The sequence below is a fragment of the Protopterus annectens genome, chromosome 8.part0, assembly GCF_019279795.1.
Source record: "Protopterus annectens isolate FY-2018-M chromosome 8.part0, PAN1.0, whole genome shotgun sequence".
Classification (NCBI taxonomy): Eukaryota; Metazoa; Chordata; order Ceratodontiformes; family Protopteridae; genus Protopterus; species Protopterus annectens.
The window spans coordinates 1,147,797,418-1,147,815,751 of record NC_056741.1 but is presented as its reverse complement, the minus strand read 5'-3'; the positions used below and the strand labels follow the sequence as shown (position 1 = coordinate 1,147,815,751).

Here is an 18,334-nt window from a genome sequence, read left to right as displayed (position 1 = left end):
AGAGGGTGTTTTTAAGCCTTATCTTTCAATCTGTTTAACCTAGGAAGTTGATTTGGGAACTTCCAGTTCCTTGTCTTGGCAACAAAGTCAGTCTTCTATACTGTTATGGAAAGTTGAATACAGGGAGCGGGGTGCAGTCCCTCAGTCGTGAGGAAATTTTATGAATGTTTAGTCTGTTCAGTGCCACTAGATTTTTAAAGAAAATTGGTGTTCATTTTCAGGTATGTGTAAAGTTGAAAAAGTGCAAGGTTATAGCCCCAGTAAGAAGTGTTAATTTTTTGAATCTGAGTGACTAATTGCACACTACTTCTGTTGGATGTATGCCAACCTTTTCTTTAGTTGTACAGTTTATGTACTTTGTCATGGTTGTACTCAACCATGCCCATGTGCTGTTGTTTCAGCTTCTCTGCCATAATGTGCTACTGGAATTTGATACCCATGTGCCACATTTTCCAATAGTATATTCAGACACACAAGCTCTAAATTCCTATTGCTTCCTTGTCCTGAGAATGAGGATTGCTGCAGGTACTTAAGCCTGATGGAATTTAAGAACCATAATGACACTTGTACAGCTAAGCGACCTTGGAAAATTCAGTGCAATGTGGGAATGTGAAGCAGGAATTCCTCTGTTTGATTTTTAATGTCCACTTTTGCATTCTGTACTGGACACTGCCAGTACATTATCTTTACTTGCCCTTAACTCATGCCTGTGATTAATGCAACTCTGACACGTGGTTGTAGGAGTGATTTGTGATCTAAATTTCTTTAGAAGGAAAGTGTCCTTGATTTGTCTGGTCAGACATTAAAGCATGTAGCATTTAAGCTGTAAGCAATTACTGCCATTACCTTTTAGCTCCTGTAACTTACCCAGTGACTTGGGCAGTTTTGATGCCCTTATCACATGCTTTTTCGAGCATATAGCCAATTGTCACATTAGTGTACAGTGTATACAAGACTTGCTCATCCAAGTCTGACTGCACCAAATTTATGTAGTCTGAGACATTTTCTGACAATGTAATGCATTGTTTTAATGCTGAAACATTGGTCTGCCAGCTTTCAAAAGTTCTGTGTACAGTTATGGTGCTTCAACATTTATGTATATATGTGTGTGTGTGATAATTTTTCTTAACACCATATATAGTGTAGCTTTGAGTGCTGTCAATACCTCCACTAATTGCAAGAAATCTGAACAAAGCTGTAAAAGGGGGGGGGGGGGACAGAAGCCAATTCTTAAATATTGCTCCTACAAACTTAAATTGATAGAATAACAGGCTTTGCATTAGCAAGTATTTTAAAGGATATGAAGTCTAAAACTCGCTTATCTATCTTCAGTCCTCTTGTGATTTGCCAAAGTTTGGAGGAACGGACCAAAATTGAGGCAAAAATCTTGACCAGTTGAGGTATGCTACTGTCACTTGACAAGTTGATCTTGTGCAACAAGCCTAGCAACTGAACATTTTCAGGATGTTTGTAGTTCAGTTTTGTAAGCATTTGGTTGGAGCACATCTATATTTCTGAAGTTGCATAGGTAGATGGTTTTGCACTTAAAGCTTAAATTCTTGCACCATCTGTCTAGTAAAGCTTTACTAGACTGTTCCTCCTTGGGTTAAAATGTAATGACTAGTCCATCTAACACCGGTCTCTAGCAACTAATGCTCAAACACTTGAGCTGAGAATTTGAATGGTGGTCTGTACAGTTTAAAGGTATAATAAAAACCAAATCCCAGCAGAAACTAATCTTGTAGAGAAATACTCAAAGGTTCCCAAAAGTTTAAGTGCGATTTTCTGACCGAAAATACGTAAGCGCTTTCATGGTTCAAAAAGACAATTGTAAGCTGGGAGCAACAGTCTAATCCCCAAATGATGACATTTTAAACTGGCATAAAAAAATGACTCAACTTTTGCAAAAAACATTCAGAGACTAAATGCTAAAACATGTGTAATACCCTTCAGTAATTGGGGTATCCCTGCAAGTTGTACTACACTGCAAAGCAGACCCAGTGGTGAGTGATCTAGGAACACAAATAGTAACTAACTTTGACCACCACGTAACTACAGTGAGGAAATCATTCCATGAATCTCTGCATAAAAGGCATGGCATCAAATGTCCGAGAAAATATAGTGCATTGTACTCTGCCCTCCATTAGGTCCATAATGCATGTTCCTAACCAGGCAGTTGCACCAGTTAGAGCAGCCACAGAGGTTTCTTACAAGGCCCTATCCATTTTCTGTATTAAGAGGTTACTTGTGCCTGACCTACAAGGTATTGTCTGATCCTGCTCTGAATGTAATCGCAAAAATTTATACCAGGGTTGTTTCATGGATCTGAACATTTTGACTGTAACAGAACTTGCTGTGGAAGCATTGATTTCCCAAAGGTTACATTTTTTTATGGAATAAACTTCCCATGAGCTCATCCCTCACTCCAAAAAAAAATTTAGATAAATGGGTGAGGAACCATAAAATTCACTCCTGATGTGTTCCTTATGAACAGGTAGTCTCTAAAATGACTTGGGGCTCCAACATTCAATTGCTCACTAGCCTGATACTACCCCATCCCATATCTGTGGAATTACGATTAAATATTGCTATATCCTGGGAATTACTGGCTAGGCTTGTAACTGCTGTTGTGCCATTTGCTTAGTAATTGCCTGTTAATCTATGCAGAATGTTTGCAAACCATTTGCTAGAAAACTTGTTCTGCAATTTGACTTTCAACCTGGAGTTGTGTAGTTGACCAAAATTAGTGGTCTTGTAGAAAGTTGCAGTTAGAGATTTGAGATTTCAGTTTAAAGTGAATAAATGCAGACAGACTTCTGCTTTTACTGTCTGAAAATGTGATAGCTGTCGAGTGCATATGGTAATATAGAAATGCAAATATGGCACATTTGCACAATGTAATTTTCAGCACAGAAATGAGCAATTTTGTGCTTTTCAGTTTTGTAATGTTGCCTTTTGGCTTTTCCCGGTTAGGGGTCACCACAGCAGAACTCCAATGATTGGTAATTGATTTTTACATGCAGAGTAACCAGCCCTGATGCACAACCTTCAACGAAGGTACACTGATTCACGCTCGTCTCCATGCAGAAGATACTCTAGCTGAGAATCGAACCGGACAGTATCTTACTATGAGGCGACAGCGCTACCGCAACACCACCAATAAAAGATACACTATGAAGTAAATGCTCAGTTTAGTTTATTTAAAATAATTTGTTGCCACTGGAGTTTTGTCAGTTTGGTTTTCTAGTTTCCCTGGATCTGAAGGGCACATAGTCCTATTAACCATCTAAGGAAGTATTTGCATTTTTCCTCATTTTTAGTTCTCTACTTGGCCTTTATTCTTTACACAGATGTAAAGGTATTCACCACATGCCTGATTTCAGTTGGCGTTGTGTAGGCTTCTTGGAGTACAAATATTTCTGTATCTGAACAATCTGCTCTTTCTGGCTCATCCTTACAGGCTCCTTTTGCACAGTCAGGGTTTCACAATCTCCAGAAGTCTGTTCAGTCTCCCTCCCAGGGTCACATTTTCATGAGATGCAGGGTCCAAACTTCCAGTGCTGGTGTCTGCCTGTTCCCAGTATACTCTTAAGCTGCTTCTGTTTCATACCTGCCAGTGAATTTGAGGGCTCTGGGGTTCATTATCTCTACTATCCCCTTGCCTCCCTTTGCCAAACTTCATACAAGGAATTTTCTGTGGGTACTGGCAGTCATTGACTTCAGTATTACCACCCTCAAGTTTCCAGTTCTGTCCCATGTCTAAAACTAGCTTCAGAGGTGGATTCAAATCTCTCAATCCAGGCATCCATTTCCAGTCTCCTATTCAGTCTTGGGAGTTTATTGATGTAATGCAGCATGAGCATTCAGGGTCTTTGGTCCCCCTCAACTGGATGACAAATGTCAGATGCAGACCCTTCCACTCACTTTGGTCCCCAGACCTTTTAAGGGTCTACACAGACACCAGTTGTGGTGAATCAACAATCATGGGGGGCACAAGACCTGATTAGCTCTTCAGGCCTGGCCCTAGCTATCCAAATGCAGGTTTCTGTTCAGGCAGTTTAAATTCCTCCAAGGCAAAACTTGGTGGCAGAGTTGGAGCAGGTCCAGAACCCAACCTCATGTTTCTAGACTTCATTGGTGGGGTATCCCTCCAATAGAGCTCTGCCTCCTTTCTGAAATCCAAGCCCTCTTGGAGGGTGGACACTCTTGTGGAGGGGAACATGTCTCTATGCTTCCTCCTCTTGTCACGGTCCTACACAAGATAAAACAGATTTTTTTTGGTGACTCCTTTTTGACCCAGACATCACTGGTTCCCCCTCCTTTTTCATCTGGTCAGCAGGGGCAGTCTACCTTACCAGATCTTGCACAAGACAAGAGCTCACCCTAGTCCTGTCAGCTCTTCATTTGACACTGGGTGTAAGGGATTTTAATCCCTTTTAAATATTATGAGGATGTGCTTAAGGTTCTGCCAGAGACCAGGAAACCCATTTGGACATGTGTGATTTTCTGGTATTGGAAGAGATTTTTGGCAGGATCCCTTTGGTTCTCATGTGAACTGTGTGCAGGCTTGGCATTTCTGTTGGAAGCAGCTTACTTGTCTGCAATATGTCTGCTTTTGGATCTTGCATTGGCTCCTCATTCTGAAGTTAAATTCCTGAAAGGTTCTCAGTTTAGAAATTGAACCAGGCCCCTTGTGAAACTGCTGATGCTTTTCTGCAACACTGCACCTGGAACACTGCAGGGTTTTTAAAAACTCAAGCCTTGATGAAGGCTTCCACTTTAATTTTTTTTTTTTAATAGGGACTGGGCATCTCTGCATACTAAACCTTTTATGCCCAACGTAGTTAAAGGGTTGTCCTTTTGTCTAGCTTCACTTTTCCTTCTCTGCAGTCTTAGTGAGAAGGTTCTACATACATTGGCTCTTGGCTCTGGTATTTGGACAAGACAAATGATTTATGCAAATCTGAACGATCCTTTCATGCTTAGACATTGGGTTTGGTAGTTTCCAAGCAAACTTGGGTTTGGTAGTTTCCAAGCAAACCATCTCATCCTGGATTTCAAAAGCCATTTGTTTTCTTGGCAAACTGCTTTCTACATCTGAGCCCATTATACCAGTTAAGTGGCCTCTTTTTTTGGGGGGTGGGGGGCTTCTCCAAGCATTTGAACACTAGTTCCAGGAAGCTACTTTGTTTTCTGTGCACACATTACCAAACATTAAAAGCTGGATGTTATTTCCACAGCCAGGCAGGTTTTACCAAGGCTGTTCATGGGTTTGTGGAGGGTTCCTGTTTGCCTTCTCCCTTACATCGCAGTAGCCTTTGCATTTTTCCATAGGTAATGAAGATTGGGAAGGGTATAGTAAAATTTTATCTTGCAACAGTAGATATCCTTCAGTGTGTTTAGTCCCTTCCTCATGCCCTCTTTTCTGTTAGAAACATATGCCTGGCTGAGGGCTTGAGTCTCTAGCCATCTTTTTCCTTTGTACATGTTCTTTCTTCTGGGGCACTTCAGTTTTGCGTTTGAAGTGTCATATCACTTATGCTGACAGTCTTGCATCAGACGTGTTCCCAGTAAGATTTTGGTATGCTGGCTGGACACCAGGTTGCAGTAGCAGACCCTAGGGATACTTGCTATAGTTCTGCAGTGGGAGGACGCATCATTCTCTGCAGTATGCATGTCTTTGCTGGTGACAGATTTAAGCCTCCTGTAAGATGAGAAGGATGAAAGGAGTCTTGAGTGGAAATTGTAGGTGTTGGAGTTTTAAAGGGGAAATTAGTATTAAAACAGGAATATTCTAGCCCTACCAGGAATCCATAGTCCATCCAGTAAGCTGGAAGGTGAAATCGCAGTCGCATCTAACCCCTGAAAGCAGGGGTTGGGTGTAGGATATTAGAACTTTAGTGGAAAACTTGCCCACTTTTATGGGTACATCTGCTAAGTCATAAATCTATAAATTTAGAGTTCACAACAGTAGTATGCATTTATCAAAATGCAGTGTGGCAATACATGCTGGAGGGGACTAATCGGAAAAATGATTTCTGGAGCAGTGGTGTATATTGAAAGCATCAGCATAAGAATGGTAGCTGAAGGCTGTGTTGGAAACTAATGGCTGACTAGCAATGTCGCGGGCTAATGAGGCAAGAGCAATGTCTGGGGCTAATGAGGCAAGAGCGGGTATCTGCAAGGGAGCAGAACAAGGGATCACTAATGAAAGCTGCAACTCGAGATTGAAGCAGAGTGGAGGTTCTATTCAAAAAGACACCTGTCTGCAACCATCTTTGAGGGACTATTAAATTCCTGTAGAAATGCACCAGTGATCAAAATTCTGGAAGCTGCTTTTTAGGAAGATTTGCTTTCATCTAGTTTAAGGGCAACAGATAGTGGGAGATGGGATTCTGTGTTTAGGACAATATACAGAAATTTCCAGGTGGTTTGGCAGATGTTGGAGACAGGCTGCACAGCATGTCTATAGCTTAAATTCTGGCCTAGGATTGTATCTAAGGTGCTCATCTGGAATGCTTGTGTACTTGCACTGATTTCCTGATATTATAAATATTTAGATGGTGTAAAAAAAATAAACTACTTCAGTCTGTCAGGATTCCCACTGTGGGGTATACTTTTTTTTAAAATGGAACACTTAAACCATAACATTTAAAAAGCAAGTTGACTTTGAAACCTTGACTTCTGAGTTTCTGATATTTAATGTTTATTGGAAGGTAGTAGATCAGTGGACTTGCAGATGGAAATTCTCTAATTAGTGCATATCTTTGCAATGTGGCAGTTTGTGTAGAGCTCGTCTGAAGTGAAAATATTAAGATCCAAAGTTGCATCGTCTCTAATACAGAAAATATAACTTTGCTTGTTACTGCTGAAAGGGCAAGCCATAGGCTTTACCCCATTTGATTAACTTCTCTATTGACTACACATCTCTAGTTTTCATCCCTTCATGACCAGGGACCAACTAGCAGCAGAAGAAACAGACCCTTAACTTTTGTTCTCTTAATAGGCTTCTGTATTGAGTTGTGAAAGATTTAACAACTTAGTAAAAGAATGCGTCTTGGAATGTGTAGCAATTTTGTATTTGAAGTTCAGCAGTCCATTGAACCCCACAACCTTCTGATCTTCCAGTTTCCCACCTTGGGTTCTTGAATTTTCTATTACAGGCACTGCAGTTAAATGAGGTTGATGCTGCACTCCTGTGTGCTGTCCGAATTCCTGTCAGTTGGTGATGGTGCTAGTGGATGTAAACGCCCATGGCACTTGTTTTCCCAGTGCCTTGGTTATTTTATTTCTAGCCATGTAGAGTACCACCTCTGGTTTTTCCTGGCAAGATCACTGGCCTTTTGGCGCAAACATTAAAACTGTTGGAACAAACAGTGTGGGACAATTTAACATTTAATATTCTGATCTTTAAGATTATGCTGATAAATGGCGGAAGGAGTTTGTGTTGAGCTTGGACACCCAGAATGCACTTTCAGGAGCCACTTCTCAAGCTTTGGATCCATAGCTCAAGCTCCTTCCCTTACACAACTCTCCCCTCAAATCCCAGATTGCCCCAGTTTGAGCTTGCCCACTCTGCATCCAGTTGTAGAAAAATAGCTAGAAGTATGATAGGAAAGGTGTCTGGAGCTTGGAGGAGGTCTGGAGGCTATATCTCCAGGTCATACCAGGAAACCATATGAATGTGTTCAACGGAAGGGGGTAGATTTGAAGGAGGAAAATAAGGAGGCATTAAGCTAAATGCATAACTTGTATCTGGTTAGTCATTTCTCAACCACTGGGAACGCTCCCTAGCTAGTGTAACCCCAAGGTGGTCTCTGTGGGATATTCCAGAGTACAGCAGAACCAAATGCTGCCCTATTCCTAGAAAGATCAACCTTGTAATGAGTTATGAGCACTGGACCAAATAGTACAAATGTCATGCATTGTGAATAGAAATGCAGTTAAAAGTGGATACAGATGTCCTAGAATGAGCATGTGATCTAACTTAATCAGTGAGCCACCATGTTGAGGTAACTTGGTACAATTCTTTTTATAACTTTCAGGAAGTCTGACTAGTTTTTGTTCTGTGAAGATGTGGTCTATGCACATCTAACATGCAACTTAACATTTTACTTCATACTTCAGTGGGTTTCCTGTTCCTCTGACTCCAATGGAGAGCTGCATATATCCTGCCCTTCACAAAGGAGGCAAAAATAATAGCATTTCTAACTTCCGCCCAATAGCCATTCTTTCCCCAATTTCAAAAATCCTTAAAATGTATCCACTTGCAACTCCTGCCCCATCTCCTCAATAACCAACTCCTCACCCCCTACTCAGCACGGATTCTGTCCTGGCCACAGTACCATTACTGCTCTCTTTCTTGGACATTGTTAACCATGCCTGTGAAATCTTGTCTCCACTGTCTTTCTTGACCTCTCTAAAGCATTTGACACATGTATCCCACTCACTCCGTCTTAACCATCTTTCAAACTTCAATCTCTCCCTAGATTCCCTTTTTGTAGTTCAAAAGCCATCTCTCAGATGGATCCCAAGCTGTGAAATGGCAAACGGGTACCTCTACCTTCCTTCCTACCTACCCTTACCGGAGTTCCTCGGGGATCTATTCTCTGTCCTATGCTCTTCAATATATTTATCAATTACTTTCACTCTGCAATTCCTCACTCAAATAGTGCAATATGCAGACTACTCTACTCTAGTCTGCTCAGCCCCTACTCTTCCCGAACTCCAGGCCAAAACACAATTGGCCTTCACAACCACTGAGAATTGGATGCTTCAGAACCATCTCTCCCTAAATGCCAACAAATCCCATATTTTCTCCCCCTCTAAAGCCCTCCCACTCTAAGCTCTTTCAAGATCACCAGCCTCTCTCACTCCTCAATAGAAGTTGCTTCTGGTGCCAAACTTCTGGGTGTTACCTTTGAACTGAAATTTAATGATCCTATTCAACTAAACATACAAAAAACACATCAGAAGCTCGGCATGCTTTATAGAAATTCCCCCTTTCTTTAGCCACTAAACAAACCCTCGCCTCCACCTTCCTTCTACCTTCTCTATTGTATGGTGCTCCCCTTCTAACCAACCTCTCGTCTTTCTCCTCAAAACTAGAAAGTTGCTACAACAAAATTGCTAAATTTGCTACCAACTCAAAAGCATTCATCTCACCATTGCATCTCCCTTCATCCTCTTCAATGGCTTGAACTTACTAATCATCTTTACTACTTCCAACTTACTACAGCACCCAAACTCATATTTAAACCCTCTGCTTGCCCTGCACTTTCTAACATCTTGCCTTTCTACATTCCTCTCAGACCCAAGATCAGCCTACCAAAATCTTCTCTGTGCAAAAACCTAAACGTCCCCCTGGCCACCACCTATTTTCTTATACTATAGCAAGGAAATGGAACCTGCTCCCTCCCCTGCTAAGATCCACTACAAATCCAGAAAAAATTAAATCTCTACTCCATAATCACCTCTCCCTAAACTGGAAATGTCATTGTATACTTCCTGCCTAAATCCTTTCACTTCCCCTTGTAATTACCTCCCTCCTGCCCCTCTTTCTTCTAACTCTGTATCCCCCACCTTCTACTTTTTTCATCTTCGCACCACTGTAAACTCTATGTAAATTCTCTTATCTTCACTTCCCTCTTGACTACATGCCTCTTCTTACAACTGTAACTTTCAGTATTTACATAAAATGTATCATTCATCTGAAACTTAAAATGAAACTATTTTGTTTTTGTACTATTATACAATCTGTATACAAATTTGTGTTTTCCTATTTGTAAATTGTTTAAGGGTGCAATTTCATTGTAATATGTAACTTAGTGTGTAATATGTTTATGATCGGAGCTTTTCTCCCCGGGCCTCCACTGAAAATGGGCCCTCGAGCCCAGTGGACTTCCCCAGTTATCAAATGAAATAAAATAAATATCCTGAAACAGGATATGATAAAGGTAGTCTCAAGGGTTTGATTCTGAGTTGAAATTGGCTTTTAGCTTATCCCCTGCATATTCAAGTCCAACACCTTATTTCCTTTTCAGGGGAAAACAGAATTGTGGAAAGCTGCCATAATGACTGGGCCACACTGTCTGGCCCATGTGTACCTAGGAACAGTGCAAAAGAGAGCACTTTGATTTCTGCCCCAGTGTGTGCACGCATTCTATTCTGTTTACATGTCTACAATAGTGTTTACAGCATTTGTAATGGGAGCATTTGGAGCATCTCCCTTGAGTAGCTCCCAAATTTGGAGATTGCAGTTAGGTGGTAGGTCTACCAGATGGTCTTTATTCCACCTTGCTTACCTACCTTTCGGTGGCTCCCCTGCAGGCAGTACAGTTTACTGGTCAGGCAGAGTGTGAAGAGCCATTAATGGTTTAATAAGGCTCCTTTAATAGACTCCACTGCAATGGTCACAATGCTAAAAGCCCTCTGAGCATAGCAGTTTAACTTCCCTTGATAAGGATTCTTGGATATTGGCACCAACTGCATATGGTACTTTCCATATTATTCTGTCTAAAAAAAAAAATGCTTTTAGTTGGCTGTAAACTCTACAAAGTGGCCCATTGGTGGTTCACAGGCAAGTAGTGTCAGCTGGCTTTTTTGGCAAATGTATGTAAAGACTTAACATTGTAGCTGGGAGTGGTGTACACCACTTGGTTTAGCATTAACATTTGTCATGCCAAGCTGAATTTAAGACTGCTTAATGTTCACTAACTTGTGTTTATTTGGGTGAAAATGACAGAGCTCACGGTTGGGAGTAAGTTCTCCATCTGTTAAACTCTTTCCAGCTAGAAGTGCTCAGAACTTTGGGTATAAAGAACTGCTCCCACTTCAGGTAGTGTTCTGATGGTAATATGAGTTTTGGCAAGGGATGTTGCAGAGGTGCTGGAGATTCATAAGTATTTGTCTTCTGAGGATTTGGCAGTGTCCTGTTTTGAAGCACTCTGGTCAAATTTCAACTTTGCTGTATAGCAAGCCATAAAAGTATCAAGGCTGTGTTCAGTGCAGTTCTGCCTCCTTTTAGGTATTCCTCCTCACTAAAAGGACATGACTAGACCAGAACAGATGCAACAAACCTAATCTAATTCTAGTAGACTAGAGGCTCTGAAGTGTTTATAAAGATTGTGGACTTCTGATCTCCTCAGTCTAAAACTGTAAAGATCAAATGGTTACTTGGTCTTTTCTGTGATGGATTGCAGTGTTCTGCAGGACAGTCTGCATGTCAAGATGGCAAAGGTTGCCAGAATATTCCTTTGCTTCAGGTTTAGTACTACTCTTTGTTCTGATCCATTTGGCTTCACCTCATGACAATATTCAAATCGTAGTAGCTGCCAAAAGCTTGCAGTTGCTATAGCAAAAACCTATCTGGCTATTGGCAGTCGCAACAAAGGGATAACTGATATTTGAAGGGGCTACCAACTGAATCTGTGTATTGGTGGTTTGGATGCTTACCTTTCCGCCATGGCATCTGGTGCAGTGATTATCTGGAGTGAGCGTTTATAGCCACAGGGGTTATGAAAAGCTTAATATATTTTAAGCCTGCCACCAAAGATAAGACTTTCCTGGTACAGTGCCTTCATGCTTTCCCCTGCAATTGAGCTTTAATGGGAATGGGCACACTACTGTGCACGCATAGAAATGTCCATGAAAGTATTGGATGCAATTCAGTATCTATACAGTAATGTCAGCAGGGTCTACTAAATTTATTTGGGCAATGGTTTAGTGAAGACTGGTACAATTGCATTTTAACTCCATAACTAGATGGAGTTACTGCAAGCAGACTTTCAGATGCCACCTGGATACAAGGATCTGTGAAGAGAACATTAACATTCTTGCTGCTGCATCTCTTTTCCCTTAACTTCTAAGTTGGAACAGCATGGCGGTCATTGGCTCTTAATGCAAGGGCATTAGTGTGGTAGAAAATATGAAGCCATGATGTGATTCAGTTTCTCACTATGGTCTGCTAAAACCACAACTATTATCTTAGTCCATCATAATGTAAATACTAAGCTTTTATGTATTTGAATATAAAGTGAATGTTGCTAGTCATTTAGTGCAGGTCATGTGAGCTTGATACACGCACTCATTCCAGTTTGGCCAGTCAATGAGAATTTATGAATTGCTTGGAGCCAACGTTTTAAGAAGCCATGTTGAATTTTTACAACCAGTGTTGCACTTTAACTCTGCCGTCCAGTGACACCATAGCCCATTAAGCTACTTCAGTTTAATATGCTTGTTACTCAGTGTTGTATCGCAAGGTGGATGGAGGAATGGTATTTTTCAGGAATTGTGGTCTTGACGGAGCTGAATTGATCTGAATTTCACAGGCCTGTATTTTCTGGGTATTAAGATAAATACTGATCTTTCCCATGCTGAATTGTTTCTGCATAAGATTGGACTACTAGAGCACTGAACATACAGACTGCAGAAATTGTGAAGAGTTGGGTGACAGTTGTGGGCATACCTTTAAAATTTGCTCAGATTCTGAACCAAGAAAAATGGGGGGGGGTCAAAGGACTTGCACTCAGTTTTTATTCTAATGCACTTCTTGCATGTCTAAAACTTTTTCTGAATAATTAATGTAAAGTTCTGAAACTGAACATTTCAATTTCCAAAGTAGCTTTGAGGAGCATAGCAAAACTGGACAGTTGGTGTGGGGGAAGCTCTAGCACAAGCCGAGGTGATAGCTGGGTGAGATTGGAGAGGGCCCTTCAGAGCGAAGTGGATCTGAATATTGGTTGCAACATTTCTGTTGCAGTATAATAATAGACTGAGTGGAGTTGTAGGTCAAGTGCTTTAGTTGCTTTTCTTATGGTAAATTTCCTAAATGTTTTTTAGTTGCTTTTCTTGTACATTTTCTGTATGTTTAAACCTTTTTGATAAATGAAATGGGAAACTAGTTGCAAGTCTCCTAAACAGTTTGCTTTGATTCTTGACAGGATCGTGTGTTCTGGACAGATGGTGAAAATGAAGCAATCTATGGAGCAAACAAATTTACTGGGACCGAGTTGGTTACTCTAGTCAATAACCTTAATGAGGCTCAAGACCTAATTGTTTACCATGAGCTCATCCAGCCACAGGGTAAGTGAACCAAATGCAATGGGTGGCCCCATTTTACTGAAAGTTCATGTTAAGTACTTTTTGATGGCTCTGACAGTGTACAGTTTCAGACTGACTTGGCTTTTCTGTACTGAAAGTTGCTCTAAAGCAGTTTGGAAGAACAGTTTGTGTACATTCTCAAGTTTGTCTGAACTTAATGTTGCTCAAACTGGTACATGATGCGGGTTGCACTTCAGCAATATTTGAGCTGGTTTCAGAATTCAAAATTATCCTAAAACTAAGTGTTGCATTGCCAAGTGTCATGGCAGGCAATTTCACATGGATTTCCTAATCAGTTTAGTGTGCAGTCTGGAACTTAAATTTACTGCCCTTAAAACTGGTCCCTGCTGCAGTAGTGGGCTTAACCTCTGAGGGTAAGGTCAACTTGTCCAGTAATTGATTTTAAGGAAGGGAATGTGTGGGCAGTCCCTGCCAGGTATTGTGCATTTCCTAAATTCCTTATTTGACAAATTTGTCTTTGGGTTCAACTCTGAAGTGCGCAAGATTTCAATGATATGGCAGCTTGTACTACTGTAATGGTAAATCTTTCAGCTTCAAGGCTAACAGGCAGCTGGTTGGCTGGAATGCTTTGTTTATAGCCATAGAACGCTGCTCTTGGCTCTGAGGATGTAAATAAAACTCCCATAGTAAATGCCCCAGTGTTTAGTGTTCAGTTTGATAATTTCTAAGGGATGGGCTCACTGCTTCTGGACTGAGCACTACTGTCCACTGAACAATGGCATGCATTTGTATTGGGTAATGTATGGGTTAAGTGCCTAGTGCCCTTAATGCTTGTTTTTCAGCTTTTCATTGCATTTTGATTTCTGTTTAGCAAGCAGTTAAACTGTTAACTCCTGAGTAGTTTGAGGAGCAGCAGAGTAGGATTTAAGGAAATGGCCAGCTACCACAGCATGAACAATTTTTGCTTTGTATGTGCAAATTCAGGTCCATTGCTTGTTCCTTTTTAAGTGTATAATGCCTATGCAGTTTTCGTGTACATTTCCTGTGCAACCAAAACACTAAATGGAAAGATTACTACATCAAACATTTTTGTTTGCAGGTACAAATTGGTGCAAGGAAGAACTGGAAAATGGAGGTTGTGAATACTTGTGTCTTCCTGCTCCTCAGATTAATAGTCGTTCCCCAAAGTACACTTGTGCATGTCCTGTTGGGAAAGAGCTCCATAATGATGGCAGACGCTGCAGGAGAGGTATGCAAACAAGGATGAAATGTTGCATGCAATTACATGTCTGCTTGTGTAATACTTTCGGTTAACTCTTGTGTAAGCCTCGCATTTTCAAAACTGACTTTATCACTTTTTTGCCAACTCTCTCTCCAGCTTTCTGTGGGAATGCAGTGCCATTAGAAAGGGTCTCGGTCCATCTTTATAGAGGTTGGAGTTATGCAAGCACTAGTCCTGTTTTGACATGGTCATTGCAAAATCAGCACAGGTTATGAAATCCTATAAGGATTTCTTTTTTACATAGGTGGGCTGTAATTGTGCAGAGTAAAATGTATTGGATAGTAGCTTTGGTGATACTACCAGAGCACAAATGTGTACCACCTGTTCACTGACTTTTAGAATACAGTATTAAGGTGTAAGTACCCAAACCAAGCACACAATGTTGCATCTGAGAATCTGCTCAGATGTAAAGAATGCTAGAAATTGCTAGAAGGTGCTAAAATGCAGCTCAGGGCTCCTCATCCAAGCCATTTTGTAATCGTTTAAGCTTTTCATGCGAGGTGCACATTATGCAAATGAGCAGTTTGTAGTTAACCAACATAGCTAAGCAGTAAAACATCTGTATTGTCCATTTCAGTCCAGAACTTGTACCAAAGTCTAGCTCTTGCAGTTTCTTTAGGAAGTCACATTTGACTCAATCTACGACTGCCTCAGTGAGGCAGTTGTGACCTAGTGTTTAAGAAGGCTACTGCATTCCACACGGCTACAAAACTACCACTTTAGTACCATGTCCACACCATGATTTCTTTTAAAATCTCTTCACAGCAAGGTCTGTTCCTTTGCTTTTTCAGAGTAGCTAAATTTGCCTTTCATGTTTATGTAGTGCATTCACTGAAATTGTAAAGTACAAAAAGCCATCAAATGAGTACTGTAAACTTGCAGTTGTACCATTTTCCCACAGTTCAGGCCACCATGTTCAAAGCAAGCTTGAATGTTTAAAGTTGCATAGTTGTCCTGCTCAGCTTTTCACCTGCGTACATGCTACTGTGACCATAAACTTCAACATGGGTGCCTTGGTTTGCCTGTCCACAGCCCTTGCTCCTTTAATGTCTTTGCCCTCTGAGATTGGCTTTGCGTATTTCAGTACATTTCTGAATGTTAACCAGAAGCTCTGGTTACTCTCAACTACACAGACTTGGCTTTGGTTGCAAGTGCTAGAATGTTTGGCATAGTGTTTCTACGTTTCACTAATCCTGTCCTCTTGTAATTCACAATGGTTTGTGATGGGAAAACTGGCTTCTTTCAAGAAGTTTGTTCTATTTTGGAGATGCTTCTGATGTGGTATTTTTTTTCTCCAGCACCAGATTTGGTTTGATTTCAGTGTTCTGGTAGTTGTGTATTAGCTTGGGGAAAAAAGCTTTCAGCCTTTGACTGCAAATGCCTTCAGTACACTTGCAGACTTGCCCCTGTAGAATAGTTGGCCATTGAATAACTCCATCTTAAAGGTTCAGTTTTCAAAATGAACAGTTAAAAGGGATTTGTATGTTACAAAGTACTGTACTCTAAAATTCCCTATACACGTGCAAAAGTCAGACTTGATAAAATGTAGACTTTATCACCTTTGGTCCTAAATGAATTATCCATGTATAAATGAGTACTTCAAATGATGCCTATTCCATGCCTATTCCATCTACAGCAAGTTTCATTATGCTGGTAGAAAGTGCTGTACAAAAGTTCACCTTCATGAGGTGAAATGCCATAAAGGATATGTTGGCTCTTTCCTTGTGGTATTCTTTTGCAGTGGAACAAGCAGTTCCTCTCTGGCAAAATGAATGAGGTAGGGTACAGAGCAAAGCTTTTTACTTCATTAGGCTTGGGCCTCCTAGGGCCACTGGGAGCCTCCAGAAACTGCTAAAGCCTTTCTCCAAAAGTCTGCTTTTCCTGGAACCACAACTAGCACCCATCTTCTCCATCCTAGTCTTGCTATAAACTGGCCACTCCTATTTATGAAAGCTTCTTGGTACCAGAACCACCAGCAGCAAAACCAATATCAGTCTTGCCAGACATCCCTGTATATCTTGCCAGCATTTGCTAGATTGGTACCAGATTAACATTGATCTCACTTGCTGGTCCCAGTAGCAGTTAACTGTATCTGTTTCCCATGATTGCTTACCTAATGTTTGACGATTGCTCCACATTGACCTTGCCCACATGCATAGCATTACAGTCCATGCCAGGATGCAGAATTGGCATTTTACTCAATCAGCCATAACTGCATTTTATACTTCTGCTTACCAGTGGCCTAAGACCATTTGGATCATTCCTTCCTAAGCCATTCAGTCCATTCTGTCCCTTCAGGAAAATGGCCTGCTACAGAAGACTATCCATGCAGCTTTCAGGCCCCAACACATGCTCCCCCACCCCCTACAACTGCAGTTGGTGGAACATGCAGTTTTTGTCCTCTGTACATGTCCAGTAGTTCACATACTTTTATTGCAGATGTTCTTCGTGTTTCACTGTTGGTCATTACATTTGGTTTCTGCTTTGCAGTAGCCCTCAGTTGGCCTGATTAACAAAGTCTTGTGTCCTGCATCGGTTGCTGTCCCTTTGATGTCAAGTCATCAAGGGTATAAAATATGCAGCTGACACCATTACATCAGTCTCTTGCTGTGCAGTGCCCAAAGCAGTTCGTGCCAGTTGACAGACTCCTGAAATTTTCATTTTCGAGTTTCAGAATCTTAAGTCTTCAACTAAAGCTAAGTACCCCATTGAGGAAACCTTTTTCTTGCTCCTTAATGATGTCAGTAAGTTAATTGCATTACTTGTGGAAAGCAAATACTTCAAAGATTTTCATTTGTACTGTATTCCTTGCCTAGGCCCTGACCACAACGTGCCTTGCTGTCTGTTTTGTGCCTAAACAATCTGTATATTTTCGCTTCTAAATATTTCTGTTCTCTGTCTATACAGAAATGTCGTCAGTTAGCCTTCAGACTACTGAGATTCCAAAACAATGCAGATAGACAGGCCGCCGAGGTCCAAAGCTGCCAGCACTTCTAAGCTAGTCACCAGTTTTCCGGTACTCTGGTGCTTTTGCAGCCCCTGATGCCTACCAGTTCTGACTTGCAGGCCTGAGACACATGCTTCAACTGTGGTACCTGCGGATGTCTCTACCTTGGATGGGTCTGGAGCTGCTGTGCTGTGCAGGCACCGGCGTCGGGTGTTTTCAGGCCTATGGACTTGCATGTTAAACCGACACTCCTCCATTTAGGCCAAAATCTCAAACCATGCCTAAAACTGCATCCCAGGCTGCATGCTCAGGCCTCTGTCTAAAAGAAGAATGGCTGAAGATCTTATAACTCTAATCAGGGGAAGCCAACCTCCCCCTTCTAAGAGGGAAGCCAACTTCCCCCTTCTAAGAGACCTAGGACTGAAGTTTATGAATCTTCTGAGCAGGATTCTGATTTTTCTGATTCTTCTGATCTGGATTTGCCCTTATCTGCTTATGAGGATTCTGATGCAGGGGTTTCTATTCTCTCTGCTTCTCCTCCAGAGGATTTCTTTTTGTGAAACCTTGCATACATACTCCAAGGGAGCATTTCCACTGGGAAAGCTAGGATTTTTCTGATCTCTAAAAAAGAGGCTTGGGGATTTCTTACTCATGCCTCAGCATAGGCCTTTAGCTATACCTCCTGTACTAGACATTGATGCCTTTTCAGAATCTAGTTTGGCCCTGGATTCTTTGCCTCCTGCTCCCAGAAAACCTGACTGATATTACCTGGTTCCTTTTTAAAAATCCTATTAACGGATCCAGAGACTTTTTACAGGGACCCAAGGGCATTAAGGTTTCTACTGCTAAAAAATCCTACCCCCTCTGATAGACTCCAGGGCGCTGGATAGATGTGGTAAAGTTTGCACTTCTGCAACTTTGGCCATTAGGGCTTTAAACTGCCAGTTTCATATGTTAAAATATCAACAACATGTTATTAGATTGCTTAAACAGAAAATGAAGCCAGACAGCTGATTGCTTAAACAGAAAATGATGCCAGACAG

The 18,334-nt window shown here is 41.2% G+C and overlaps 1 protein-coding gene across 2 annotated transcripts in view; it reads left to right on the top strand.

Moving 5' to 3' along the window:
- VLDLR (very low density lipoprotein receptor) overlaps positions 1–18,334 on the top strand; it is a 348,579-nt gene that overhangs the window by 262,609 nt on the left and 67,636 nt on the right. For both annotated transcript variants that reach the window (XM_044080659.1, XM_044080658.1), the window contains exons 14-15: positions 12,942–13,083; positions 14,162–14,311. In XM_044080659.1, coding sequence (XP_043936594.1) covers positions 12,942–13,083; positions 14,162–14,311 — 292 coding nt within the window. The remainder of the gene's footprint in view (positions 1–12,941; positions 13,084–14,161; positions 14,312–18,334) is intronic.